The 27995-nt window shown below is 35.7% G+C and overlaps 2 protein-coding genes across 2 annotated transcripts; both read left to right on the top strand.

Moving 5' to 3' along the window:
* The first annotated feature begins 1035 nt into the window (after positions 1 to 1035).
* Positions 1036 to 5783, top strand: LOC100788876 (F-box protein At2g26850). The gene is made up of 5 exons (XM_003529449.5): positions 1036 to 2866; positions 3026 to 3105; positions 3280 to 3458; positions 3891 to 3965; positions 5269 to 5783. The coding sequence occupies exons 1-5, from the start codon at positions 2189 to 2191 to the stop codon at positions 5454 to 5456; spliced, it is 1200 nt and encodes a 399-aa protein (XP_003529497.1). The 5' UTR covers positions 1036 to 2188; the 3' UTR covers positions 5457 to 5783.
* Positions 5784 to 21914: 16131 nt separating this feature from the next.
* Positions 21915 to 27662, top strand: LOC100788349 (hydroxymethylglutaryl-CoA lyase, mitochondrial). Its single transcript, XM_003529448.5, has 9 exons — positions 21915 to 22120; positions 23395 to 23586; positions 23756 to 23963; positions 24190 to 24369; positions 24735 to 24815; positions 24888 to 25051; positions 25943 to 26079; positions 26672 to 26787; positions 27060 to 27662. Exons 2-9 carry the CDS (start codon positions 23420 to 23422, stop codon positions 27306 to 27308), a joined length of 1302 nt encoding a protein of 433 aa, XP_003529496.1. The 5' UTR covers positions 21915 to 22120; positions 23395 to 23419; the 3' UTR covers positions 27309 to 27662.
* The last annotated feature ends 333 nt before the right edge of the window (positions 27663 to 27995 follow it).

Below are 27995 nucleotides of genomic sequence, written 5' to 3'. Positions count from 1 at the left end.
GCACAACAATACTTATGTAAGAAAATGATGTTTTATGACACAATACACAACAAAAATGTATTTCTATAGTTTATTGCAAAGTAACACCTTAATAACAAAACAAAAGCATTTCTATGATAAAGAAAATTTTATAATAAAAAAAAGTTGGAGACTAACATAGCAAAAATGTAAGTGAAAATAGCGTGACGCCTATATTAGGATCCAAAAAGGTTTTGTATAATGATTTATAATGAAATGGGGCTAAAACTTATTACACCCTCACAAATTGCTCCCTGCATCACATTACATTATGGAGGTGCAAGAAGTAATAGTTAATGAAATGACATAGAGATTGAATCAAAGATGCCAAAAATTATTTGATTTTAAAGAAAGGTTTTGTTAATTACTTTTTGTCCAAATCTTCTTAATTTTCTTCTTTGAAGCATAAATTTTCATTTTGAAGAGGTTTTTGAAGTATACTTAGTGAATAGCTTTCGTATGATTCTTTATTAGTCAAATAACATTATTAATATTTTAAATTGATTTTTTACTAAGCAAATTGAATTTATGGATCCAAAACGACAATAACTAAACCTGAGCAAAATATTGCCCGCCCAAGGCTAGCTAGCAATACAAAGTCCATTAATATCTAACATTGCTATTTACACACTATTTTACTAAATGCAATCTTTCCATTTTTATTTTTTTATTCAAAATATCATTTTTGTCAATTAATTTATGGAATCATTATTTTTTTGTTGCCGTGTAGTTCTATCTCTTTATGGATATTCTTTTGCTGAATTTAGTATGAACTAAAAAAGAAAATATAAATGATAGACTATCAAAATCATTCTTAAACTATAAGAACCCTTAAGAAAATATAAAAACAAATGAATAATTACACTAAAAAAATATTCTCAAAATATAATTCCCAATTAATCATTGTAATTCTTTATTTCGTCGTATATATTATTTGGGTAATTGATTCTATTATTGGATCACAAAATCTAGTAGTAGAAATGTTTCTTGACATCGACAAAAAAAAAATGTTAGTTAACCATAGCCGCCCCCGTTTTTTCTTTTTTTGGTTAGATTTGTCGTTCACTTTTCTATTTATTACCCATCAACTGTTTGCTAAATTGCCTCAGAGAAAGTAGTACAAGGCTGGGAATTCCGTGAATATAGAGCATAATTGGGGTGTTGTGAGGTAAGGTGAGATGAAGGAAAATTTGTTGGGGGTAAGGAGGTGGAACTTGGAAGAGAGGACCTACCCACCACACCACCCTAAAAACATTCATCACCACCATCAATCCTTTTTAATCAATCCCTCTTCTGTTCATGTGCACACCACCCCCAAGAATTGTTGTCCTTTGGCCTTGTTTTGTTTTCATATTCTTGGGGTATGTGTGTGGACCAATTACTGCCTCCAATTGCAACTACCACGGATCTGTTCTAGGAACTAAATATTCCCATAGCATGATTTTATTATTCAATTGCCCAAGAGATTCTTTAGATATGGGTCTTTGCATCTAGACTTACCTTCATCTTTGTTCCTTTTTATTAATTTTTTTTTTCTTTCATTCTTGTCTTGCCAATCCCATTTTCCAGGTGTCAAAAAACCTTATACAGATCTTGGTGCCCCCACCTCATTTAGCTTCCTGGCTTTAACTCCTTCTTACTTCATAGGCCCCATTGCTACAGATTCAATCTTTCATTGATTGACAGCTGTTACCTTTGTCTGTACGGTTGTGCTCCTTTTTGTTGTTGGAAGCCAATTAGAGGGAGAAAACTGTTTCAAAGGCTTGTTAAATCTTTATTTTCCTTTCTTTGCTAGTTATTACTATATTATACTACATAGTAACATAACAGTGGTTCAAGCCTTTGAAGCTTTCAAGTCAAGGCAATTTCCACCCAAGTTCGTCGGTGTGCGTGATTGTGTACCTTGTTCAAACTTTGAGGTGAGGAGGCCCACCATTGGGGTTTTGGTGGGGTTTCTTTCAACAAAAGAAACCCCATCTTTAAAAGGTGTTTGAAGATACCAAATTTGCTTCAGTTTGGGTTAAATAGCGAGGTTTCTTCTTATAAGCTATTGCCTTTCCGCAATTGGCTTCTCCACTTACTCTATCTAAAGTCTAGCTTCTCTCTCTCTCTCTCTCTTATCACATATGCCAAATCCAATTTTGACCCGCAAAAGACTTTCAATATTCTAATGCTACTTTACTTCATCACTTGCATCTCCTTCTTCTTGTTTTTAAAGTCCCTCCTTCTCAAGCCTCTCCCATCATGGGCATCTGAGATGTGGCTGTTTCCCCTTTTGTTTTCTCAAGAGTTGTCTGTGAGAACAATCTCCAAGCTGTTCAGGAACTGTTTTTGGATTGGTTTTCTGTGTCAAATTCCCATAGGAATGTCTTTGGTGAGGAAGAGTCTGACTTCAAGAGTGGAGAATGTTGAGGACAGCCATGACATGTCAGTGTTGGACTTGCCTGAGTTGGCCTTGGATTGCATTCTTGAGAGGCTTCCCCCCTCTGCACTGTGTCGAATGGCCGCTGTATGCCGGTCCTTGAGGGAGAGGTGTGTGAGTGATCACCTTTGGGAGAGGCACATGAGGCAGAAGTGGGGTAGAGTTATTGGCCCTGCTGCTTATAGGGAGTGGAAATGGCATGTTGCTTCCAAAAGGAATGTTGGGGGTCTTAAGCATGGCAGGCAAAAGGGTTTGATGAGATTTATGTCTCTTCGTTGGCCTTTGCAATGGATAAGACCAAAGGCTGATGCAAATAATAATAGCCCCAAGCAGGGGAGCTCTTTGCCTGTTGACTCAGTCATGAACTGGTATCTTGCTCTTGAGTCTGGCAATTTTTGGTTCCTTGCTCAGGTCTATAACCGTGAGGTATGTGATATGTATAAACAAACCCTTTTGTGGTGCTTTTCTATTGAAAATTTATATCTACCTTGCTAGCTACAAATATAAAATCAGTTGTTTGAATTTCAATGGAACACAGTGGGTTGTGTTTTCTCACAAGTTACATTTTTGCTGTTGGTGGTGTAGAATGGTCATATTGGATTCTTGTTATCTTGCTATGATGCTGAACTTAGCTATGATCCACAAACTGATACCTTTCAAGCCAGGTAATTGGCATGATTGTAGGTGCCCATATGGTCTATCTATACGTGTGTTCACATTGGTTATATAGTCCAAGAGATTTGAGTACCAAGCTTGAAGAGTTTTAAAGAAAGCATATGAGGAAAATAAGATGAAATTTAGATTTGATATCCTAATTATTGATTTGTTGCCTGTTGCAGATATCCTCCACATGGAAGAAGGGCAGGTGCTAGAGAGTGTGGCATCCCATGGGAAAGGCTAAGAGCACCTCCTATTGATACTTCTCCGCATGATCTTCATTTCTCCGACTGTTTAAATGATTTGTATCCGGGTGATCACATAGAGATTCAATGGAGGAGAAACAAAGAATTTCCTTATGGTTTGTGCCTTTCTCCAACATCTTGTTTTATTTATTTATTTGCATTAATCCTACTAATTACTGTGGCTGGTAAAAAGTCTACCCTAAGAGCCATTTAAGTTTTACCAAACATAGAAGAGAATGACTACATACTGCAGGATCATGTCCATATTAACAGAATCAATAAAAGGGGCAGTTGGATCTACTTTGAGTCTTTGATATAGAAATGATTACCTTTTTCTTAATTATCGATTTCCTTTATACCCTTGTGATGAGATTAAGATAATTGAGAACTCATTTTCGAACAATATTTACATTCTTCTAAGCTGTATCCTTAATTTTTATACCTTGATTGATAAAAGAGCCTTTGTATACTTCATATTAGAAGTACATGATTGGAATTATATTAAGCTAAAATGAATTGTTGCATGACGAGGTGCACCTTTATGGCAGGCTGGTGGTATGGTGTTGTAGGCCACTTGGAGTCATGCAATGGGAGTGAAAATTATTGCCGATGTCATAGTAGTGGTGAGTTAATTTGAACTTCCTTTTGGATGATTTTTATCATCAATCATTGCTTTTTCTTGGTTATAATTTTTATCATTAATTCAGTCCATCATCTTTTTTCTTCCCTTCCAGCAAAATAGGATTGTATTCTGGCTCTGTGTATGATTGATTGTCTTGTGGATCAGTGAAAGGACAAATCTTCGGAATTTGTTGAAAAAAATGGTTGTGGGATTCATATGAATTTTGTTTTTAGATATAACTTAATATAGTTATAATAATAAAGATACAGAATGGAGGCTAAAGAAAGATGATGCTTAGAAATTTTAAAGACAGAAATTAAGTAAAGCTTTAGATTTGTAGCTTTATTGATTTAATATATTAAATTTTTATAATCAGCAATTATTATTATTATTATTATTATTATTATTATTATTATTATTATTATTATTATTATTATTATTATTATTGTGGAGGTCATAATCTGAAAAAATTGACATGCATGTGTATTTAGTTTGCTTTGGCAGACCAGACCAGACCACAGGTTTGGCTAGGTCTCTCTCTGGATTCTAATATATCTAAGCATGGACCACCTGCTATGCTATTTGGCTGGTCCCCAAGACCTTTCATGGTCAGTATGTCATCAGTTCCACCAACACATTGATAATTTGTGTCTCAGTGGATACATTTATGGCCAACTATGCTGAAGAACTCGATTCCTTTTGTAGGCTGTTTCAACTCTAGTAGGAATCATTTTGGTTTGAGGGACTAACATGATTATTATAAGCTTCCAAACACTTTTTTTTTTCTGATCTTGTTAATTATAGAAAGAATGGCCCATGACATCCTTCTAAGGTATCCCTTGTGACATTTTATTTCACATTCCCTTCATCACAATAACAATAACCACAATAGTAGGAATAGTAAAAAAAATAGAATTAATTTTAATAATGCTTCAGTAAATTAAGAAAACAAGTGCTTATAAAATATGGGGGAAGTTGTCATGTGTTGATAAGGGCTATTTTGCTTGTCATGAACTTTGAAGAAGGAAATCCAACAAACTTTTGCTCTTAGTTAAAATTTAGTTCTTTTAAGTCTTTCTCTTATTGTCAATGAATCATTATTTGATGAAAACTTCAAATTTATAAAGGCTGCAAACATAAAACCTTTTAGCTCTAATATGCTACTAAAATGATTTTGAAGGACTGATCAGTTTCCACTACTGCAAGAATCAAGGCATTGGCATTTTTATATAATATCCTATCCCAGAGAGGGTTTTCTTGATATTCAAACAAAGCTTATTTAATGCTAAATGTGTTGCTTGCAGACACTGTGGTGCTAGAGTTCAATCATTACACTCCTGGCTCGCAATGGAGGCAGACCACTATCAGTAGGAAAGACCATAGGGAGGAGGGGAATGAGGCTGATGGATTTTATGGTGGAATAAGAAAGATTAAGAGTGAGGCGGAGATTACCACTTGGAAACACCTTTGGCCATTGGAAGTCTTGGAATAGTAAGCACTGGCACTGGATCGGATCAAATTCTCTACAACTTAGCATGATTTCAATATAGAAGCTTTGTTTCAGCAACTGAAGCATTGACTGGTTCTGCATTATACAACCTGAAGTGGACTTTCAGATATTTAGGCCAACCCGATTTTTTCCTGTCCTTTGTCACATTTTTTTATGTGGTTTTCCTCATTGTAAATTGCTCATTTACGCACAAATGTAGAATATTCATTCCACTATATATAGAATCTAGCTGATAATCCCAAATTAGTAGCTTTGAACTCACATAGCAATACAGCTTCTATCTCAATCAATGAAGATGTAGTTCAGGCATTATTTATGTGCAAACAGTTCATTAACTATATGCATCGAGGATGCTCGCTCCCTTTGGCCACTGAATATTCTTATGATTTTTTATTGAGGTATACATCCTCAGTGCCATTTTATATTTTAGCCAATTTATGTTATTGTTAGCCATTTCGCTGTGTGGGGTAATTGTTTCAAAAAAGTCTTGAGAAGACAACAATGGTAAATAAAACTGATGTGCTAACATCAAATGGATGCTGTATGTTTTACAAAGATGATACGGATATTAATGAGAGCTGTATGTTACTATGACTCTCTAAGTGTACCTAAGAGTCTCTAATCTGGGTACAGTCATACATCCAAGAGTTCTCTTTTGGCTCGACAGAGAAAAAGAAGTTGATTTTCCTATGCACATTTCTAAAGGTTAAAAAGGTACTTACCGGAGAAAACCAATTTCTGAATTTATTGGTATAATAATAATTAGCTAATAAATTAGGCCAATTATTCTTGTAACCCAAAAGATAAGTTAGAGATAAGAACAAATCTAACTTTAATTTGTATCATTTAGTTAACTTATTCTATCATGACATGGTGGAAGCAGAGAAAGAGCCTTGCTTGTAACATTTCAAAATCCTTTTTATCATATCACTAGTTGTTTCGTCTTTGACACAATGAGTAGATTGCTACAGTGCTATGAGTTTCAGGCCGAGTTTAATCAGGTAGTATCAATACAACTCTGACATGACTTCCGATAGGACGCAATTGCAAAACATGTGCAAAAAGGAGCATGAGTCTTTCAAGGAGTATGCCCAGAAGTGGAGGGATTTGGCAGCCCAAGTAGCACCTCTAGTGATGGAGAAGGAGATGATAACAATGATAGTGGACACATTACCAGTGTTCTACTATGAGAAGATGGTGGGTTATATGCCTTCGAGCTTTGCAGATCTGTTATTTGCGGGACAAAGGATTGAAGTGGGCTTGAGAAGGGGCAAATTCGATTACACCGCTTCGACGAGTACTAGCAATATGAGGATCGAAATGGGTGGAGCTAAGAAAAAGGAGGGAGATGCCCATGTCGTGATCACAACTCCCACATGGCCAAAGTCCCAACAAATCCCTCACAACCCCACTTACCAATATCCCCCGCCCCTGTACAATTACTAAGCCAACATCGGATCTCTTCCCAGTCCGATGCCCATCCAACAGAGAATGCCCACTCAACCACAAAGGCCTCCCCCACAAAACCCATTTCCTGCACATCCTCGACCAACTGGAAATCCCAACCCCAACACAAACACAAACCCAAGGAAGAACTTCTTAAAAAGAAAACCTGCAGAGTTCACCCCGATACCGATGCCTTATGCCGACCTGCTACCATTTTTGCTCAACAACCAAATGGTTGTGGTGAGCCTGGGGAAAGTCTATCAACCTCCTTTTCCCTGATGGTACAATCCCAGCGCAACCTGCGGCTATCATGGTGGTGTTCCGGGACACTCTATCGAGCAATGTGTAGCCTTCAAGCACAAGGTACAAAGCTTGATCGATGCTGGATGACTTACATTTCAAGAGAATTGTTCGAATGTGAGGACTAATCCACTCGCCAATCATAGAGGGTTGGCGGTGAATGCAATGGAAGAATGAGAGTCTCAGGGTCTGAAGCAGATAGGGAATGTGTTAACTTCCAGGCAGTTCATATTGGAAGCATTGCGCGAGGCTGGTATGATTCACCTTGATGGTGACAAAGACGATTCTTGTTTAATGCATCCGGGGACATCGCACGATGTGGAGAGCTGTCCAATGGCGGAAGAGCTGCTACAAGGAATGATGAATAAGGGGCAGATTGAAGTCAGCAATGCAAAGAAATGGGAGGGAGATGTATGTATGCAGTTGAATGATAGAAACCTGGGTAAGCCCAAGCCTTTGGTGATCCACTTCACCAGGGACGTCACCACTCAGAGGCCTTAAGGTTTCCAGCCCTTTGCACTTAAGACACCTGCGCCCTTCCCTTATAAAAGTGATAAGGCAGTGCCATGGAAATATGCCGCACAAGGGTCCGACGGAAGGAAGGACGCGTCCGTCGTACGTGTTAAAGAGGACTTGTCGTCTGCTAAAGTTACAAATATTTTCTGTACGAGTGGCATGACTTGTAGTGGATGGATCTTCGCCACGCTTGAGCTACCAGTACGGTCAAAGGACAAAGGGAAGGTGAAGGCGGACATAGGCGAAAGAAATAAGGTGGGCCTGACCCCGAATGACGAGGTCCCTATTGGAAAGATCTCAGAGGAAGGGGGCAACTTCAGCAAGAAAAAGATATCAGTTGAGGAGGTGACCAAGTTCCTAAGGATCATTCAACAAAGTGAGTTCAAGGTGATTGAACAATTGAACAAAACTCCAGCTAGGATCTCTCTGTTGGGGCTACTCATGAAATCTGAGCCTCATCGGGCACTATTGGTCAAAATCTTGAATGAAGCCTATGTAGCTCAAGACATATCAATGAAGGGCTTTGGGGGCATAGTCAACAACATCACTGCCAACAGCTACCTTACTTTTGCCAACAAGGAGATACCAGTCGAAAGCAGGGGACACAACAAAGCCTTGCACGTGTCTGCCAAATGTTTGGACCACATAGTGATGAAGGTGCTCATCGACAACGGCTCTTCCCTTAACATCATGCCTAAAACTACATTGGATAAGCTGCCTTTTAATGCATCCCACATGAGGCCGAGTTCTATGGTGGTGCGGGCTTTCGATGGTAGCTGTCGGGACGTAAGGGAAGAGACCGATCTCCCAATTCAGATTGGGCACCACGTGTGTCAGATAACATTCCAAATAATGGACATAAGCCCTGCCTACAGTTGCTTGTTAGTGGCCTTGGAATATTTAAGAAGGGGGGGTTGAATTAATTATTAATGTACCTTGACTAATTAAAACTTATCCTTCTTAATGTTACTAAATTCAATTAGGCTTTACTACTAAGTTATGTAACTTAAACAAAAGTAAAGTACACAGCGGAAATTAAAAAGTGTAGGGAAGAAGAAGACAAACACAAGAATTTTATACTGGTTCGACAACAACCCGTGCCTACATCCAGTCCCTAAGCAACCACCGGTTCTTGAGATTTCTTTCAACCTTGTAAAATCCTTTACAAGTAAAGATCCACAAGGGATGTACCCTCCCTTGTTCTCTTTGAACAACCAAGTGGATGTACCCTCCACTTGAACTGATCCACAAGAGATGTACCCTCTCTTGTTCTCAGTTACAACAACCCAAGTAGATGTACCCTCTACTTGTACCACAAAGGATGTACCATCCAATGTGTTAAGACAAAGAATTCTCAGGCGGTTAGTCCTTTGAATCTTGGTAAGGGGAAACAAAAGATATCTCAGGCGGTTAGTCCTTTGAAATCTTTTGTTTAAGGGAATGGGAAGAATTAAGAGATTTCTCTTGAAAAGGGAGAAGGGGGAGACACAAAAGAATTCAGGCGATTAGTCCTTCGTTTTTTTGGAAAAGGGAGAAGAGAGACACAAAAAGAATTCAGGCGATTAGTCCTTGTTGAATTCTTTTTGGCAAAGGGAGAAGAGAATGAAAAGATATAGCACACTTTTGTTTTCTGCAGAATATTCACTTGTAGAAGAACAAGGTTTGGAAAACAGAAAACTTAGAAAGCTTTTTGGCAAAGGAAGAAGAAAAAAGAAAGATGAGTAGGAAAGAATTGTAAAGGTAGTAAAGGTTTAAAGATTTCTCAAAAGTTGTTAAAGAAGATGTTCAAAAAGAAAAGATTAGTTGAATGCAAGTCAAGGTCTTGCTTTTATAGACTCTTCATGTTTGGTAAAGAAAACCATTGGAAGAGTTATAACCTTGAGAAAATCATGTCAAGAGTTACATCTCTTGACTTTTTATTCAAAACTTGTCACTGGTAATCGATTACCATAATCATGTAATCGATTACACAATGCCTTTTATGAAAAGATGCGACTCTTCACAATTGAATTTGAATTTCAACGTTTAGATACACTGGTAATCGATTACCAATATATTGTAATCGATTACAACATTTAAAAATAATTTGGAACGTTGCAAATTCATTTAAAAGCTTTTTGAAATCAAATTTTATCACTGGTAATCGATTACAGGAAACTGGTAATCGATTACCAGAGAGTAAATACTCTGGTAACTTAGAAAAATTTGAGAAAACTCTTTTGTAAAACAAAAATGTGCTATGTTTTGTTTTTGAAAAATCCTTTTCAATACTTCCCTTGTGAAATCTTGACTTGTTGCTTCTTGATTTCTTCTCTTGAATCTTGAATTCATCTTCTCTTGAATCTTGATTCTTCTTGATGTCTTTTCATGAATCTTGAAATCAATCTTGATCTTGAACTTGTTGACTCAATCTTGAAATCATTCTTTTAGGCTTTTTGTCATCATCAAAACTACTTGATTCATACTTGAATCATCATCATGAAACTTGCTTCTACAGCCGACCTTGGATCCACTCGGTTGGGGTGGTCCAGTCAATGCTGCATCAGAAATTAAAGTTTGTGGTGGAAAGGCAGTTGGTTATAGTATTAGGGGAGGAAGACGTATTGGTAAGTTGTCTGTCTTCTGCGCCTTATGTTGAGGTTGTAGAGGAGACTTTGGAAACATCATTCCAAGCATTGGAAATTGTGAGCAGTGCTTATGTGGAATCTCCTTCAATGCAACCACGCTTATCTGGTGCCGCTTTGATGGTGGCTCGGGTTATGTTAAGAGATGAATATGAACCCGGAATGGGTTTAGGCTGAAATGGGGATGGCACAACAAGCTTGGTGGAGTTCATTGAGAATCATGGAAGGTTCGGGTTGGGTAACGATCCTACGCGTGCCAACAAGAGGAGGACCGCCTTAGAAAGGAAAGAGAGAAGCCTGGCCCATCTACAAGGACGTGGACTACAAGTGGAAAGGGTCCCTATTTGTCACATCAGCAAAAGTTTTGTCAGTGCAGGATGGATGCACGAGGACCAAGTCGTGGTGATAGACGAAGGAACCCTTCAAGACCGACCAAATTGGGTGCAGCCATGTCCTCCGGGCTTTGAATTGGGGAATTGGCAAATTGTCGAACAACTCGAGATTTCCATGACAAATTCAATGTAATCCAATAGTTCCAACCCTATTGCTAGGCCTAGGCTTTAGGGTCTGCTTCCTGTTGGTCATACCTTTTTCTTTAATGTTCTCACAATTATAAATACACAACCTTTTCCATTTAATGTGTTCCCTTTCACACTTTCGTCTATTTTCATTCTTCTACATATTTATTTTTGTTGTGATAAAATGATTTGACACAGATCCAGATTTGAAAAGAATGGTGGAGAAAGAAGAAAGGGAAGTGAAGCCACGCCAAGAGGAAAAAAAATTTGTGAACTTAGGGGTTGACGGAGAGAGAAAAGAGGTCAAGGTCGACACTTGCATATCCGCAAACGTTCGATATGAATTGGTGACTCTGTTGTGAGACTACCAAGACTACCAGGATATGCCTGGTTTGAGCTCGGATATCGTGCAAAACAAACTACCTCTGAATCCTGAGTGTTCCCTAGTAAAGCAAAAGCTGAGGAGAATGAAACCCGAGATGTCCCTGAAAATAAAGGAAGAAGTGATGAAGTAATTCGACGTTGGTTTCTTGGCTGTTGCTCGGTACCCAGAATGGGTCGCCAACATCGTGCCGGTCCCTAAAAAGGATGGGAAGGTGTGAATGTGTGCAAACTATCAGGATTTAAACTGACCTAGTCCAAAGGATGATTTTCCTTTATCGCACATCGATGTTCTCGTGGATAACACAACCAATTTTGCCCTATTTTCTTTCATGGATGGGTTTACAGGCTATAATCAGATAAAGGTGACACCAGAGGATATGGAAAAGACAACCTTCATCACTCTGTGGGGAACTTTCTGCTACAAGGTGATGTCCTTTGGGCTCAAGAATGCTGGGGCAACATACCATCGGGCCATGGTGGCGTTATTCCACGACATGATGCATAAAGAGGTCGAGGTCTACGTGGATGACATGATTGCTAAATCGAGGACCAAGGAGGAACACCTTGTCAATTTGCAGAAGTTGTTTGAGTGACTACGTAAATGCAGGTTAAGGCTGAATCTCGCAAAGTGTACTCTCGGGGTTAAATCCAAAAAATTGCTCGGCTTTGTTGTTAGTTAGAAAGGAATAGAGGTAGATCTAGACAAAGTAAAGGAAATCCTTGAAATTCCGGAGCCACGCATCAAGAAACAAGTCCGAGGTTTCCTGGGAAGGTTGAACTACATAGAGAGATTCATATCACAACTAACCTCCACTTGTGAGCCTCTTTTCAAATTGTTGCGTAAAAATCAGTCCATCCAATGGGATGATGATTATCAAGTGGCATTTGAAAAGATTAAGCGGTGTCTAATGAATCCCCTTGTGCTCGTACTGCTGGTGCCCGGAAGTCCTCTTATCCTATACATGACTATATTAGATGGGTCAATGGAGTGCGTGCTTGGATAGCACAATGAGTCCGGAAAAAGGAAGTAAGCCATCTATTACTTGAGCAAGAAGTTCACGGCATGTAAGATGAACTACTCTTTGCTAGAGAGGACGTGTTGTGCCTTGGTATGGGAAGCTCACCGTCTGAGGCAGTATATGTTGAATTACACTACTTGGTTGGTGTCCAAAATCCTGTTAAGTACATCTTCAAAAAGCCCGTTCTCACTGGATAGATAGCTTGTGATGCAATCCTACCCCCCAAGGGTATTGGATAGAAGACTCCAAGAGGATTGGGCCAGAGCTACTAAAGAAGACCCTAGGGTTCTCATGAACCTTAGGGTAGATTTTTGAGCCCATGGGTCAAGGTTGGATTCACTCTTCTTTGTAAATGTTAGAATTGGTTTTTCCTTCTTTTGGGCCTTGTATTTTGGCCATTCTAGTAGTATAGGGTTTTAGCCTTGTATTTCAGGGCATTTTCAGTAGTCTTTGTAATAGGGACTTTTTTTTTATATTTTCATGTATTTTGGCATGGGGGTGAACTTAGCTATTATAAGGGGTGTGTGTAGCTAAGCTTTAGCTTCTTTAGGAATCTTCTCAAGGAAGCTTCTCTAGGAGGTGAGCTTAGTTATTAGAGGGGTGTGTGTAGCTAAACTCCAGCTTCTCAAGGAAGTTTTCTCAAAGAAGCTTCTCAAGGAAGTTTTCTCAAGAAAGCTTCTCAAGGAAGCTACCTAGTCTATAAATAGAAGCATGTGTAACACTTGTTGTAACTTTGATGAATGAGAGTCTTGTGAGACACAACTGAAAGTTCAACTTCTCTCCCTTTTTCTTCCTTCAATTTTGTGCTCCCCCCTCTCTCTTTCTCTCCCTCTTTCTTTTCCTCCATTGAAGCATCCTCTCCAAGCTTCTTATCCAAGACTCATCTTAGTGGTGAAGCTCCTTCTTCCATGGCTTATTCCCTAGTGGATGGCGCCTCCTCTCACCTTTTCTCTTTTGTCTTCCGCTGCATCTCCATGGTGGAAAATCACCATTAAAGGACCTCATTGAAGCTCAAAGATCCAGCCTCCATAGAAGTCCCACAAGCAAGCTTCCATCAAGTGGTAATCAAAGCACAAGAGCTTCAAGTAGGTGTTCCTTAAACCTCCATTAATTTTTTGCTTTACCTTCTCTTCCATTGTTGTTTCTTCATTTTTTCTCCATGTATCTCCTCACATGTCTTGTGGTAAATGTTGTTAACATGATTCTTTAGAGTTTCTACCGATTAAACTTGCTATAGAAGCTAGATTTGATTTTCTATGGTTCAAATTTCTTGTTCTTGTTCTTGAACCATGAATTGTGTTGAGTTTAGGTTCCTTTGAGTTTTGTCTTGTTATTTTTTGTGGCTGAAACCAAGCAGTTGAATCACACACAAGAGAATGTGCAAGCCAAATACTAAAAGCTTCCATGGCTATCAATAATAGTGCTTTAGCTGAAATGGAAGTTCCTAGGTCATACTTGGAAACCCTTCCTAAGGTATGATTTTGTATATAAATAGAAGTTGATGTCATTGTATATGCTCAAAGAAAGTATAATATGAGATTAATTATAGACACTGCAAGTGAGTTTTAATTTCATACACTGTTAGTGTTAATACTTTTTTACATTGTCATCTAACTAGATGTTATTTTACATATTGTTAGTTTTAATTTCATGCACATATTCCTACTTATTTCAATTTTTTTAAATATTGTTAGTGTTAAATTTTTATTTTTGCCTCATTATTTTAACATTGCTCGCATCATGTTATTCTTTATCATACTTTTTTTGTTCTAATGTGAAGTATGAGATATTATCTTATCCTCACCATCCAAAATTTTTGTTTACGTTACTTTGTGGTTTTTGAATGTGCAGTTATATCATGGGTATTGGTGAAGCCGTGGCATTTTCAGAAAGGTTAAAAAGAGAGCTCCAAGCTCTGGAAACAGCAAATGTGCATGCCATTTTAGAAAGTGAACCTCTGATACATGAGGTATAACTGTTCTTTGAGTTGATTTCCTTTCTTTCGTTGGTATTACCTTACTGTTTATTTGTGTTACTGTAAACAGGCCCCTTGATTCATGTATTTTATTGTGGCTTAATTTTCTTCCCCTAAACATACCCCTTGATTCATGTATCATTGAACTGCTTGATTTAATGTCAGTACTCCAAGTTTCCAATACTTTACATTTGCTTGCATATTTTATAATATTATTTGTAAGATTAACTTATATTCTCAGGTTGCAAGTTAGAGTTGCAACTGATTTTTCTCCCATAATTTTATATTTATTAAGTTGGCTTTGTGATTATAGAATGTTCGGCTTTGTAGTTTCAAATTTGCGTAACACTGGTACTAGGGTACGTAGTCATGAAGTGTCGTACATGAACAAGTTCTATGTAGTTAAATTAGCCAGTGTGTCGTGTCTTCTTTTTTATGAAATTGAATTTCTTGCTCCAACCTTTGTGCAAAGTAATTATTGTCGTACATGAACAATAACTAATGCATGCTACATTTTTTTTGGATTCATTTTTTTAAGAGATCTTGGATTCATTAATGCATGCTTCATTGCACACTACTATTGTATGCTGATATAATTTAAATACTATATCATTTCACGGTATATCATTTTACTATAAAATTACTTTTAAATTTTTTTATCATAATTCTTTATTTTTTTGAAATTAAATATTCTAATTGTTTTTTTTATGAAATAGTAATAGTTTTAATTGTAACTAACTTAAAGTATTAGATTTTTTAAAAAGTTAGAATTGGATGCCGGCGGCATGGAGATGACTACAAAAAATGAAATTAATTTTTTAAAAAATAATACATTTTAAGATGGTTATCTTTAATATCTTTAAGACGGTTCTCCTTAAGACCGTCTTAGAATGTACGGACAGGAACTCATCTTAGAATGTTATACATTTTACGACGGTTCAATATAACCGTTGTCATAAATGTTCATACTTTTACGACGTCTGGTTCAACGACGATCGACAGTAGATGTAATAAACTACAAATAACCAATGTAGTAGGTTTTTATTGTAGTAGTGAATAAAGGTGATATGTGGTAATTTTAATCATTTTTCCATAATTCTCTTTTCATTAAATCTTATCTCTTTCCATTATTCTTAGTTAATATATAATAAGATATTTAATATTAATAATTAAATACATATTATATATTAACCACTTGTGTTCAACCACTTAAATGTATATTACACTCTAATTAAATCTTATCTGTTTGATTTATTCACATTCTCACTTTTATTTTAACTTAAAAACAACTACACAATGCTTCTTTATTTTTTTTATATAGAAGTTTTATTTAAATTTAAAAAATACTTGTGCACTTTATTTAAAACTTGTTAATTTAATAGATGTAATATTAATTTTCACAAATGTGATTAAAAAAACCACTTGATTAAGTTGATTCTCCTATAAATTTATTTTAGTTTTTCATACCACAAATAATGTTATTAGGACATAGTTTTGCTTTTCATACCACTTGAATTTGAGACTTTTGGTTAAACGAGAATAACCTTTTTTGGTTGATCCAAACTTATTTATTATTGGGATATATTTTTAATTTTTAATTGGTTCAAAGAAAAAAAAATAACATGTCATAATGACATTAAATGTTGTTGGCATAGAAACTTACTTTTTTTCCAACGACATTGACATGTTAGAATAGGAAAACACCTTTTCAACTATAAGTGTGTTGGAATACTTTTCACGGTAACTATCAATTTTGTTGGTATCAAGTAGTATTTTTGTTAATGACAACAAACTCGTTGACATAAAAATTACTTTTTCCCAATGACAACAGGTGTGTTAACATAAAAAAAAAAATACTTTGCAGACTATGAATATTGATGACATTAAGTAATACTTTTGTCGGCGACAACAAACATATTGACAGAAAAATAATTTTTGCAGTAACATTAACAATGATAATTTTTGTTATCACTACTACAAAAAGCATTTTTTAAGACACGCACTTTACGTCGGTTGTACAAGGAACCGCTTTAATAAGTGGTGCGGTGGCATTTTTGAAATTATTGGCTTGCAAATGGCATTTTAGGACACACATTCTAAGGCAGTTATTGAAAACCGCCTTAGAATGTTATGTTTCTTATAATTTACGCCGGTTTTTAGTAAAAAACCGTCGTAATTTTCAAAATAAAAAAAAAAAAAACAAAACCGCAACCTCGTCCTAGCTAGCTTGTCCTTTGCTACGAACTCCTTTCTTTGAACCCTGTGTTTCTGCTTGTCTTTCTTTGAACCCTAGCACATGTTTCTTCCCCTTTCTGCTTGTTCACCTCTCTGCTACGAACTCCTTTCCTTGAACCCTAGCCTGTGTTTCTGCTTGTCCTTTCTTTGAACCCTAGCGCATGTTTCTTCCCATTTCTGCTTGGTCCTTTCTTTGACATTCAACATTGAACCTCTTCTCTTCGACATTGTAGCCTTCTTCCATTGAACTGGACGAGGTCGACTTGACGCTCCAAGTTCCTGGGTTGAAGTTTCATGAAGAAAGAGATTTGCTAGTGACTTACAAACTTTGTTAGGTTAAGGTTATTTGAAGCTTGTTTTTGGTTAAGGGGTTCGTGTACTGTTATTATCTAAGTTCGCGGGTTCCATATAATTTCTGTTAATGGTGATGGTTGCTAATCGTGGTTGCAGGGAAGAAGCGCGCATGTCAGCGATGAGTTGTTTGTGAAGAAGCTCATCCAAGATATCAAAATATACCAAGGTACAATAATAATTATAAAATGAAATTTTTTCTTGATATACTAAGTTTCTAGCATGAACAGAGCATGTAACTTTTTTTTCCTCTGTTGCCTTTGGCTCAGATTTGTGGTTGGTTCTATTAGTAAAGCCTCTTGGTAGAAAAATCATGCCGTTATCAATGATGGAATATTTATGATACAAGGGAACTGAGGATTAAATCCAAAGAGAGAGTTGATTTCACTTATTAGTCTGATGGACCTTTTGGGGGAAAGTATTATAGTTAATGACGGCCTAACCAGTAAAATTACTCCTGAGAATGTTCGAGGCTAAGGCTTCTCTGATGTTGTAGGCTATTTATATAAATGAATTCCTTGTTTTATGGCACTCATCTACGAATTACAAAAGCACCTTGAAAATTGATGTGCGGCATAGCCTTCTAGAGCTATTTTACGTTATTGTCTTTCTTTAGCTTCCTGCTTCTATTTCATGTCTAATTGCTGAATACATATCTGCATGCTTAATGCTTGACCAAAAGACTAACTTATCTCTGGTGCAGCACTTAAAGGAAGATATGAAGTTAAGTTACCTGGCTCAGGAACTGGTATCAACTGATCGCTTAGCTCCTCAATCTTGGTAGTCTTATTATATTGAACTTCTTTTTTATTATTCAATGTACTGATTTTTATGTTTTCTGTTTTAAAATTGTTTCCCTTAAAAGTAATTTCTACTTGCTATTGTCCATAATTACTTTATCAGAGTGGTTCAAACTGCATGGCTTTCTGCAGGCATGTATGCATGTGTGTGAGCCAAAACTGTGTTGTATGTTTGCAAGTGCATTTGTTGTTGGCTGATGCCACATTCCAGACATCTATATGATAACATTTGTGTCTATATTTTTAACTACTTCCATTTGAGATACAAAGTCTTCCATATCTGGCCCATTTGTGTATATCACTATTTTTCCTTACATGAGCTATCTTTTTTCAAAAACTTTTCATGAAGTATATTTATATCATTAACATTACCTGCTATTTTTCTTACAAGATTTTCCACCTTTAGTTTCAACTTCTCTAGGAATGCAATCAGAATTGAATTCTCAATGGCCATTTGTTGGCTTCCATTGAAAATTGTGTCAAAAGATTTCTGCCTCTCCTGAAGTTTTCCATATATGTGGTTCAGGAGCATTTGGTCTTCTTCAAGCATATCCTCACCGAAATGCCCACTGTTATTGTCAAGAGTCTTCAACACCTGAATCAAGCCAATCCTTAGTATTTTAATTTTCTCAGACAGAGAATTCACATCAACATGCTTTTGAACATTTTCAGTCTCCAATTTAGATATCATTTTGTCAGACATTTTGGAAGCCTCCAAAAGTCTCTGACACTCAACTAGAAGGGAGAGGTTCTTTTTCTCGAAATCATCAATACATTTCTGCAAGATGAAAATTTCAAGTTGAGCATGTATAGCTCTGTCCACTTCCTCCTCATATTCCTTTTTCTTGCAATTTGCATCTTCTTGTAGAATAAGAATTTGTAACTCCTTCTCAGCCAATTCATCTTCATTCAATTTCAAAACTTTGGAATTCTCTTCCCTCTCAGAATATAGGGAAACTAGTAGCTCTTCTACCTTTTGAAGTGCAGACTCCCTTTCTCCTTTTAGTTCCAAATGCTTCAATTCCAATTCACTGTGCAGTTTCTCAAGATCTTTCAGTGTTTGATGAGTTATGTTCAACTGTGAAACTAAGGTTTCTTTCTCTTGACAGATACTGGACTTCTCATGGTCAAGTGATCGGCATGTGTCTTCTAATACCTTGGACTTTACCCTTAACCCTTCAAGTTCAGCATTCACATCAAATAGTGAATTTTCCAATAGGTTGCTCTTTTCTGAGAGCTTCTCCAACTTTTCAGTTGTGGATTGTAACTGAGAAAACAAGGTGGCCTTCTCAGCAGCAATATTTGATTTCTCCAATATATTGGGATAAATATATTTTTCCCACGAAACTAGTCTTGTTAACAAAAGATAATTTTTATTCCAACGACAATCAAAATCAAATGTCGCTCTCAAATGTCTATTTTTGCCGGCATCTCAATTATCCTATGAAAATGTCCCTGCGAATTTGATTATATATTTCTTGTAGTAGTTAGATCTAGTTTTTGGCATTTTTACCGTTGTCCGTAGTTCCTGATCTGCATGAGCATGACCAAATGCGGCAGTACCTCACATTAGTCCGTGGAATTTAGATATTAATTTGTGATTTCTGAAGTTTCTTTGTCATGCATGGGATTCCTCCACCAAATACAAAATGGACGTGGTACCATATTGAATCCATCCGTCTTATTTACACAGTTGGTCAAGTCCAAATGTATATACATTGTGTTCGTATATGCAGGTAGTGACCATATTCCAACTAAGGTTTCATATTGGTCACTAATAATATCAAAATTAATAATTGGTGACTTATACGAGAAGGAATAGTAATTAAGGAAATTAATATGATTTTAACCCGTTAAGTCCGTTTGGCAGAATCCCCTCATTCCCCTGTAGTGCCGCTTTCTTGATAGCTTTGGGTGAAGTTCACTCTCCAGTCATCTATTACCTCATAATTTAAATATAAGCAATAGTTTTTTGAGAGTAGGAAATTAAATATAACTTAAATTTTTTTAAAAAAGATTTTCATTTCTAGGAATTATTCACACGTGAGTTACTCTAACTGCAACACTTCAATCCTTTAGCTATTTACAGCGTTCAACAAAAAATAGTAATGGTGACTGCGACCTTCCTCTTCATCAGTTTGATGAAGGTATCCATAGGAGCATTTCATGTAATATTTAATGTACATTACCAACATGTCATACTGATTTGATAAATTAATAAAGAAACTTACTTATCTTCCTTTCTCCCCATTAGTAACCAAATCTTCTTTTGTGCATTCAAGTACGCTACATCTTGTTTTTGCATGTCTTTTGATGGAGTATGTAACTTTATAAGTTGATTTCTTTCTCTTTCATCATCTTCAACTTATCTAAGAAGAATAAAACGCACATTCTTTATATAAAAGATCAAAATATTTTTAAAAAGATCTTAACTGATCATACTCAACCTACATTTAGTTATTGTCTAATGAACAAATACATCTTGCTACAACTATTTTGGTATAAGACATAGATTCCATAATTTAACATTTGTTTGCATAAATTAAGATATTGAAGGATTTTTATTTGTCTTAGACTTAACATAAGTTATTTTTAGCATTTTCTTTATGTAAATTTAGTATTACTAAGCTGATGTAATCTAAATAATTTGTGTGGACCACAGGGAAAGAGACACTTCATGTCTCTCTATATTTCTTTTTTGCATGATAATTTTTTTATACAAAATTAGATTTTCAAGAAGTTAAAATTTAATATTAAAAAATCATATAAACATTGATAATGTAAATTTTATTTTATAATTTATCTGTTATCCAATAATAAACTAACATATACAATAAACTTATTGACTTTTATAATACCATCATAAAAATCATACTAAAAATTACTTATTATAGATACCATGCAAAAACTTTTATACTTAAAATGTCTACCTTTAAACTCATGCTATCTTTGATGATTATGTTAGGGTTAAGACTAAAGGACATTGAGTCTAAGTTTCTTATTTTGAGCCAATGATCATAGTTATAAAATCAAGTCTGGTCATTGACTTGGTCAATGTAGTTGATGAGTGGGTTAGTGGTCCAATCGGTGGGTCAGTAATTGGTCCAGTTTGACCCGATATATATTAAAAAATTTAAATTATATATGTGTCTATTATATACAAGTATATAACTAAACATTATTTATGTAAGAAATGTTCATCCATACTCCCAACTCGGATACTCCAAAATTCAAAATAACATTTGATAATAATAAAACATCAAAATGGCGTCGTAGAGGTGGTCCATTTTGTTTGTAAAACTGATTGGGTTGGACTGATCCAATCGAAATTTGGTGACCTAACCGGTTGGGTTTGACCGGGTCATTCCGGGCCAATTGCGTGATCGATCCAATAGTGAAACTAACCTGATTAGGTCATCGGGTCCCGATTGGATTGATCTGACCGGTTAGGTCGAACCAGATTTCACAACTATGTATTAGATCATATGGAAAGTTAGCTAAAAAGTTAATGTCTAGTTAATTTTCTAAAATAATAAACATTTGGAACAAATTAAGACATTCAATGAGATTAATCATTAATAATTAGAGATAAAAATAGCAACAAAAAAAATGGAGATAAAAGAACTATTTTTTTATTCATATGAAACAAAGATAGGTACAAGACTTTATAATAATGCATCTTTCTCAATCAATTGAAGTAAGTTTTCTGTTATTTTTTTTTCATTTATTTATAATTCTTTAGTTAATATAATAATAATATCACTAATTAACAAAACCCAAAATTTAAATGCCCTTTATTTTCTAAGGCAAATACCTTGGCCACCACGACACGAACAATACGTGGCATCGATATATCCCCAAAATTTGGCATTGATATTGATACATTTACAAAATTACAGAATACAAGTAAAATGAAAAAAAAAATTGAAAGGTAACGTTGAACTCTGAGACTACCCGCCAAATCCCCTTTCTCTCTCAGTCATTCTCGCGCTCGCGCGTGTCCCAATTCCATTCCCCACTTCAAATGCTGCCTTCATCTCAAGCAACACTTGATTTTATGATTTTTTTTTATTTCTTCCAAAAGAATTAATCACAATCACAATATATCATTCGATAAATTTATTGAATTTTAAAAATAATTATTTTAAAATTATTTAAAGGATGATATATAATTAAATAATAACTATTTTATAATATGAGTGACAATAAACTAATAATAATAATAATAATAAAATTCAAATTAAATATTGACCTCATTCTTCGTCTTGACCCCATTCCCTTGCCACCAACCAAATAAAAAACTTTAATACTAAAAAACCGGTCACACGTTTCCTTCACCACCTCCTCCTTCTTCTTCTTCGTTATATCATTTCCGTTGGTATTTTCGTAAATATCACGAAATTCAATTTTCCCCAATTTCTAGGGTTTCGAACCCTACCTTTTTGCTATTCTTCCTTCGAACTTTGCTTGGTTTTCAGGTCTGCTTGCTTCTTCCTATTCTCCTTTTTTGGCCTCTTTGGCGAGGGGAATTTGGTGAACAAAATTATCCAAAAAAAAAAAATCTAGTGATTGATTATGCTTGATTGGTTTTAACGGTTAATGATCTTTTGTTTGGTTTATTCATTCGATTCGCTTGTTATTTATGTAGTATTATTTGTTTGTTTGTTTTTGGAACTTGGTTTCAAGTTCTAGTGTTCAATATTTTAAGAATTGAGTTTTGCATTTTGCAATTTTTGTTGCTGTTTGGTTAGTTATAGATACTGCTATCACACTTGGGAGTCAATTGTGATTAGCTGGATGAATTGAGGATTAAAATTGAAGTTAATTCTTGACATCTTAAACCAAAGGAGTTTATTGCAGTTTAAGGAATTAGCAGAATTGTCTAGTTTCATGGTCTCCAAGCAGACAATGCTTGTGTTTTGTAGTAGAAATTTTCTTGTTTGACTCTGAGGTAGTGTACAACATTTGGCTCTGTTTAACATTTGCATTTGGAAATCATAAGGTTGTTAGAGGGGTTAAGAGCTGTGGCACCATTGTATCTGTTGAGTTGAGACATTTTGGATCCATGGTCATGGTTGAAAGGGAGATATGTCGCTCAAGTCTCATGGCCTTAAGTAGATGGTTATTTGTTTCACTTTCATTTGTTAATGCCTTTTGTGGGAAATGCTATTCGTGTTTGAATAAGCTGAAAATAAGGTGGAAATTTTGGAATGAAAATCACTTCTTGCTTGCTTGTTTCAAACAAAAATATGGGAAAGCTGAAAAAGTAGTGCAATTCACGACAAACTCTGGCCGTTCCTATGTAATGAAAGTGGGTCCAAAGTGATTTCCCAATTCCCATCTTCTGCCAAGCAGCAGGGAATGAAATTCAAAACCCTTTCCATTTAACTCCATTTTCGCTCCCCTCCTCATTTTCTGCCTGCTTAAACAAGCATAGCATAAATCAAGTCCAGCTGATATGTTGCTTTTTCTTTTCTTCATGTATTGAATTTTACTTTACATCAACAATTATTTCAGTATCCTTTATGTGGTATGGCACGTCTGCGGTTAATGGATCTGTTAATGAATGGCATCTGCTGTGTGTAAAGCATTAAACCCATGGATACGTACATGTCATTAGATTTCACCGTGTGGAGATGAATAAAATTGGCAGTCAATATGCAAATGAAAATATGTATCTCCTTACAACTTGATGAAAATGATAGCCAGAAGGTTACCTGGTTCACATTACTTACTGTCTATTTTTTGCCAGTTCCCTTTTAACCATCTAGATCACCATGTCGAGTTTGGAGGAGCCCCTTGGCCTTGACAAGTTGCCAAGCATGTGTACCATAGATAGAATCCAGAGGTTCTCATCCGCTGCTTGCCGCCCCAGAGTAGATAATTTGGGTATGGGAAACTGCTGGATTGAAGGACGAAGCTGCAGCACATCAAATAGCTGCGAGTGAGTAAAAAATTGCAATTTACTACAAGTCAAAACTGATGCATATATTTTTTCATCATTTTACCTATTTTGTTCTTCTTATATATTCTTATCACTTCCTTCGCATATTATTTATCCTATTTCTGCCTACTTTATTCATAACGTTACCTTAAGCCTATCTTTGGTGCAGTGAAGACAATGAAGAGTATACAGCAGAGACATTCCCGTGGAGAAGGCAAACAAGGGACCTGTCCCGAGGCGACTCTTTCAGTCAAAAGACAATGACCATGGGGAGGAACTCGATGAAATTTGGAATGATTGATAATTCATTTTATGCCTCAGATTACCAGTATAGTCCACAGAGCAATAACAAAAATGTACAGGATATGCCATATAAGGTAATGCAATGGCTGCAGTACTTTTTGTTCAAGAATTTCTTTCCAGCTACTAACTTAGTTATCTTTTTTTTTTATATATATATAAGAACTTAGTTAACTATATACTGCCGCTTTTTGTTTTTTTATTTGACATTTATGTTATACATTTATACTTTCTGTAGTTGGTTGATTTTATCATATTTCGTTGTCTGGTAAGTAACATACAATTTTTAATTGGGCAATGCAGTTTATGAAAGGTATACCAAAATTTGTAAAGATAGTTGAAGTTGGTCCAAGGGATGGATTACAAAATGAGAAAAACATTGTACCAACAGATGTAAAGATTGAATTGATTCATAGATTGGCATCTTCTGGGTTATCCGTCATTGAAGCTACTAGTTTTGTATCTCCTAAATGGGTCCCTCAGGTATAATGGCTTTACCATACTTATTTAACCTGATATTGATATTATGAATTATTGTTGTGGTAAACTTTCTTCTAGGTGCATTTACATCAAATCATTTCTCAATATCATGAAAATTTTAAACAAAAGTTGAAAATCATTGTTTATATGATCACTGAACAAAGTTTTCTTACAAAATAATTCCTCTTTGTATTTGTGCTCAAAACAAAGGAATATTATATTCTCTCCCATTTGGTGTACTCTCTCTGTCCATTTTAAAGATATGATGGCAACTATAGTACTAGTTGATATCCTATCTGAACTTACTTATTTACAGTGTGATCTGAGTTTTATCTGCTTGAATACCATTCTGTTTCTGTATCTTTCAGTTGGCAGATGCAAAGGATGTAATGCAAGCAGTTCATAACCTGGGAGGCATTAGATTGCCAGTTCTGACTCCTAATTTAAAGGTGCAAATAACTACTAGAACAACTATATGTGGGAAGATTTACGTTCAAATGTCTGATCTGTTACATTTATAGGGTTTTGAAGCTGCTATAGCGGCTGGTGCGAGAGAAGTAGCTGTTTTTGCATCAGCTTCTGAATCTTTCTCAAAATCAAACATTAATTGTAGTATTGAAGAGAGCCTTGTCCGCTATCGAGCTGTTACTCATGCGGCTAAAGAGCTCTCTATTCCTGTTCGAGGGTATGCCTTTTGTTTTCTCCTTCATGATTCTAAGCATCCATAAATCCTCTCTATTTCAATATTTTTAAGTGTGCATTTATGCTAGACAGAAAGTTCTGAAATTTTTAATTTTCCATTTTGATATTTACTGATGGATTTGCTTTTATTGCCCTGCAATTTCTTTGTGGGTGGTACCTGTATATATTAATTAACGAATTTATCCTCCATTGATGGGTTTTCTACATGTTCTGTTCCAGGGCATCTGTTTTTGTATTTTAGTTGTTTTTGACATATATGACTCTAGTTTGTTTCTCTCCCTTACATACCAATGAAATTGAATGCAAAAAAGAAAAGAATCCATTTTTTTCAATATTAAATAATTTGTGTTGAGGGCAAGCCTTGGCACAATGGTAAATTTGCTCCTTGGTGACCGGTTGTGTACAATTACCCTTCCCATAACTTTGCGAAGCAAAGAGCCTTTGACACCAGGGTACATTAGTTTTTTATTAAATAACTTGCGTTAAATCATTTATCATGTAGGAAATCAACTAGAAGATTTTGTCAAACTTCTACTTTATGTATTAGGGAAAGTATCTATGCACACATTTGAATTTCTTTTTCCTTCCTGATCACTACTCCTATTGCAATCCCATAAGATCCTAAATCCTATGCAGTATTTCTTGAAATCACTCTTTACATCTGTATTTGTATTGCTTTTTCAATATTATTTCATGATGATATTGCTGAAGACCCTTCTAGGAATATATTAAAAGTCAACCAGGTCAAGGTTTAAAAACTGGACTTGAAATGTCCAATTTGTGTTGATATTTTAATTTGACTAAATTCTTTGGACAGATGTTCTGTTTTTGTTTTGCTTATTCCAATCTGTTTCTCTGTATTTAAATTTCATAGGTATGTATCATGCGTTGTTGGATGCCCGGTGGAAGGACCAATCCCTCCGTCAAGAGTGGCATATGTAGCTAAAGAACTATATGATATGGGTTGCTTTGAAATCTCACTCGGGGACACAATTGGAGTTGGTACTCCCGGTAATGAATTAGATGTCTTTCTTTTTGAAAACTTTATGCTACACACAGAACATACTAATATCAGCCTCATGATAGCATTCCCTTGTTTGACATTTGTCTTCAAACACTTCTTACTAAACATCAGCCTATTACTCACCTTTCCTGTGCTTTTTGTTGATCGTGATACACTGTATCGTCTATTTTTTTAACTTGCAATATAATTGTCTTGAGAATGTTCAGTATCAAAAACATTTGTTCGTACATTATATACCTCTATCTGCATTACTCTGTTTCAAGTTTTAAGCACTACACCTGATGGAGGCATCAAACATGGCTGTCCTATTTCCTCTGCAACCTGTTTTCTTTATGCTTATTCTTGAATCTCAAACCTTGAGTCCTGACTGCTTATCAATTTTCTTTCTTTTATTTTTTTTATGTGGGGATGTTTGCCTATGTCTGCTATGCTCTTTAGCAAAGTAAATAATGTCAGATTTGCTGGATGGATTCCAGCATTTTTCTTTGTGTATTAATCCAAAAAATGAATATTCTTTATTGGTTACTCAAATATGATCTTTGTATTCATATTGTTTTCTGTTCATTCTGTTGTGGTCAGGAACTGTAGTTCCAATGCTTTTGGCTGTAATGGCTGTTGTGCCAGCGGAGAAGCTTGCTGTCCACTTCCATGACACTTACGGGCAATCCCTTGCAAATATTCTTGTGTCCCTTCAAGTAAGTCAACAAACTATAGCTGGAACTTCATTTGCTTGGCTATTGATAGAGTTTATTGAACTTTATCTTCATTACATGTAATAAAAGTTCAAAACTGGTTACCAACCATCGAACAATTATAATTAACGGACACAATACCATCCATAAACAATTTCTTTTTTCCATAGAATTTAGATTTGTATAACCAGTTTAAACTTTAAACTGGGCTGACATTAAATCTTTTGGCAGTCTAACATTGTTATTAATGGACATCATTGATATTTTCTAAACAGATGGGGATCAGTGCAGTTGATTCTTCAGTTGCTGGTCTAGGTGGCTGTCCATATGCTAAGGGAGCTTCAGGAAATGTAGCTACCGAAGATGTTGTGTACATGCTGAATGGACTTGGTGTGAAGACCAACGTTGATCTCGGAAAGCTCATGTCAGCTGGTGAGTTCATCGGCAAGCATTTGGGGCGCCCATCCGGCTCAAAGACTACCATTGCCTTTAGCCGAGTAACTGCTGATGCTTCCAAGATATGATAATATGTTCTACCGTAAAAAAATTATATTTGGATGCTTTAAGCAATGAGAGGACACCATATGTTTCATCTTTTTTACCCCATAATTATTGACAAAGAATAAAATGCCCACTCTCGTTGATGAGTTGTGAAGGAAGAAGTAATGCATGTTATCTGCCAATAGCAAATACAGGCTTCTCATTGTAAGCTTGTAATTTTATCCCTAATTTTTTGTTTTTAAGTTTGACATCATGCGTTCATTGTGTATGATGTTTAGTTATACCATGCATGACCCTTGTATGATTCTGAAAAGATCAAAGAAAATATTTACACTTTACAAGATAATTAAAATTATATAGCACCATTTTAAGGTATATATTATCATTTTGCGGTGTTAGCTTAACTATGGCCATCCCTATTTTTTTTTTAATATTTTGATTCGGGTGGGGACGGATGGTTACTTGTCGACTTGTCATGGAAAAGTCATTGTCCTGCCAACTTACATTGACTTGAAGAGCTATTCGTTGGTTGCTATGTATGGTTGGATTTTTTGGAGAACAAGGGTTCACGCTTGAATGGCCAAATGTGTTTTTCAAAGTGTGAAATTACATTTTGCCACTGAAAGTGCTTCTGTTATATTCTGACGATAGAATTGTCATATTGTTGCTACAAAATAAAGTTTTGAAATGTATATTGGTATAATTTAGAT

The sequence above is a fragment of the Glycine max genome, chromosome 7 (genome assembly GCF_000004515.6).
Source record: "Glycine max cultivar Williams 82 chromosome 7, Glycine_max_v4.0, whole genome shotgun sequence".
NCBI lineage: Eukaryota > Viridiplantae > Streptophyta > Magnoliopsida > Fabales > Fabaceae > Glycine > Glycine max.
Note: the sequence above shows the minus strand (reverse complement) of the source record. Positions and strands in the feature narration are given on the sequence as shown.

Excerpts from the sequence above, each read along its gene's own strand:
- LOC100788876 (XM_003529449.5), top strand. The coding sequence starts at position 2,189 with ATGCTACTTTACTTCATCACTTGCATCTCCTTCTTCTTGTTTTTAAAG. Across the intron at positions 2,867-3,025 it reads CTCAGGTCTATAACCGTGAG|AATGGTCATATTGGATTCTT; the intron begins GTATGTGATATG and ends TTGGTGGTGTAG. Across the intron at positions 3,966-5,268 it reads TTGCCGATGTCATAGTAGTG|ACACTGTGGTGCTAGAGTTC; the intron begins GTGAGTTAATTT and ends TGTTGCTTGCAG.
- LOC100788349 (XM_003529448.5), top strand. The coding sequence starts at position 23,420 with ATGTCGAGTTTGGAGGAGCCCCTTGGCCTTGACAAGTTGCCAAGCATG. Across the intron at positions 23,964-24,189 it reads TACAGGATATGCCATATAAG|TTTATGAAAGGTATACCAAA; the intron begins GTAATGCAATGG and ends TGGGCAATGCAG. Across the intron at positions 26,788-27,059 it reads ATATTCTTGTGTCCCTTCAA|ATGGGGATCAGTGCAGTTGA; the intron begins GTAAGTCAACAA and ends TTTTCTAAACAG.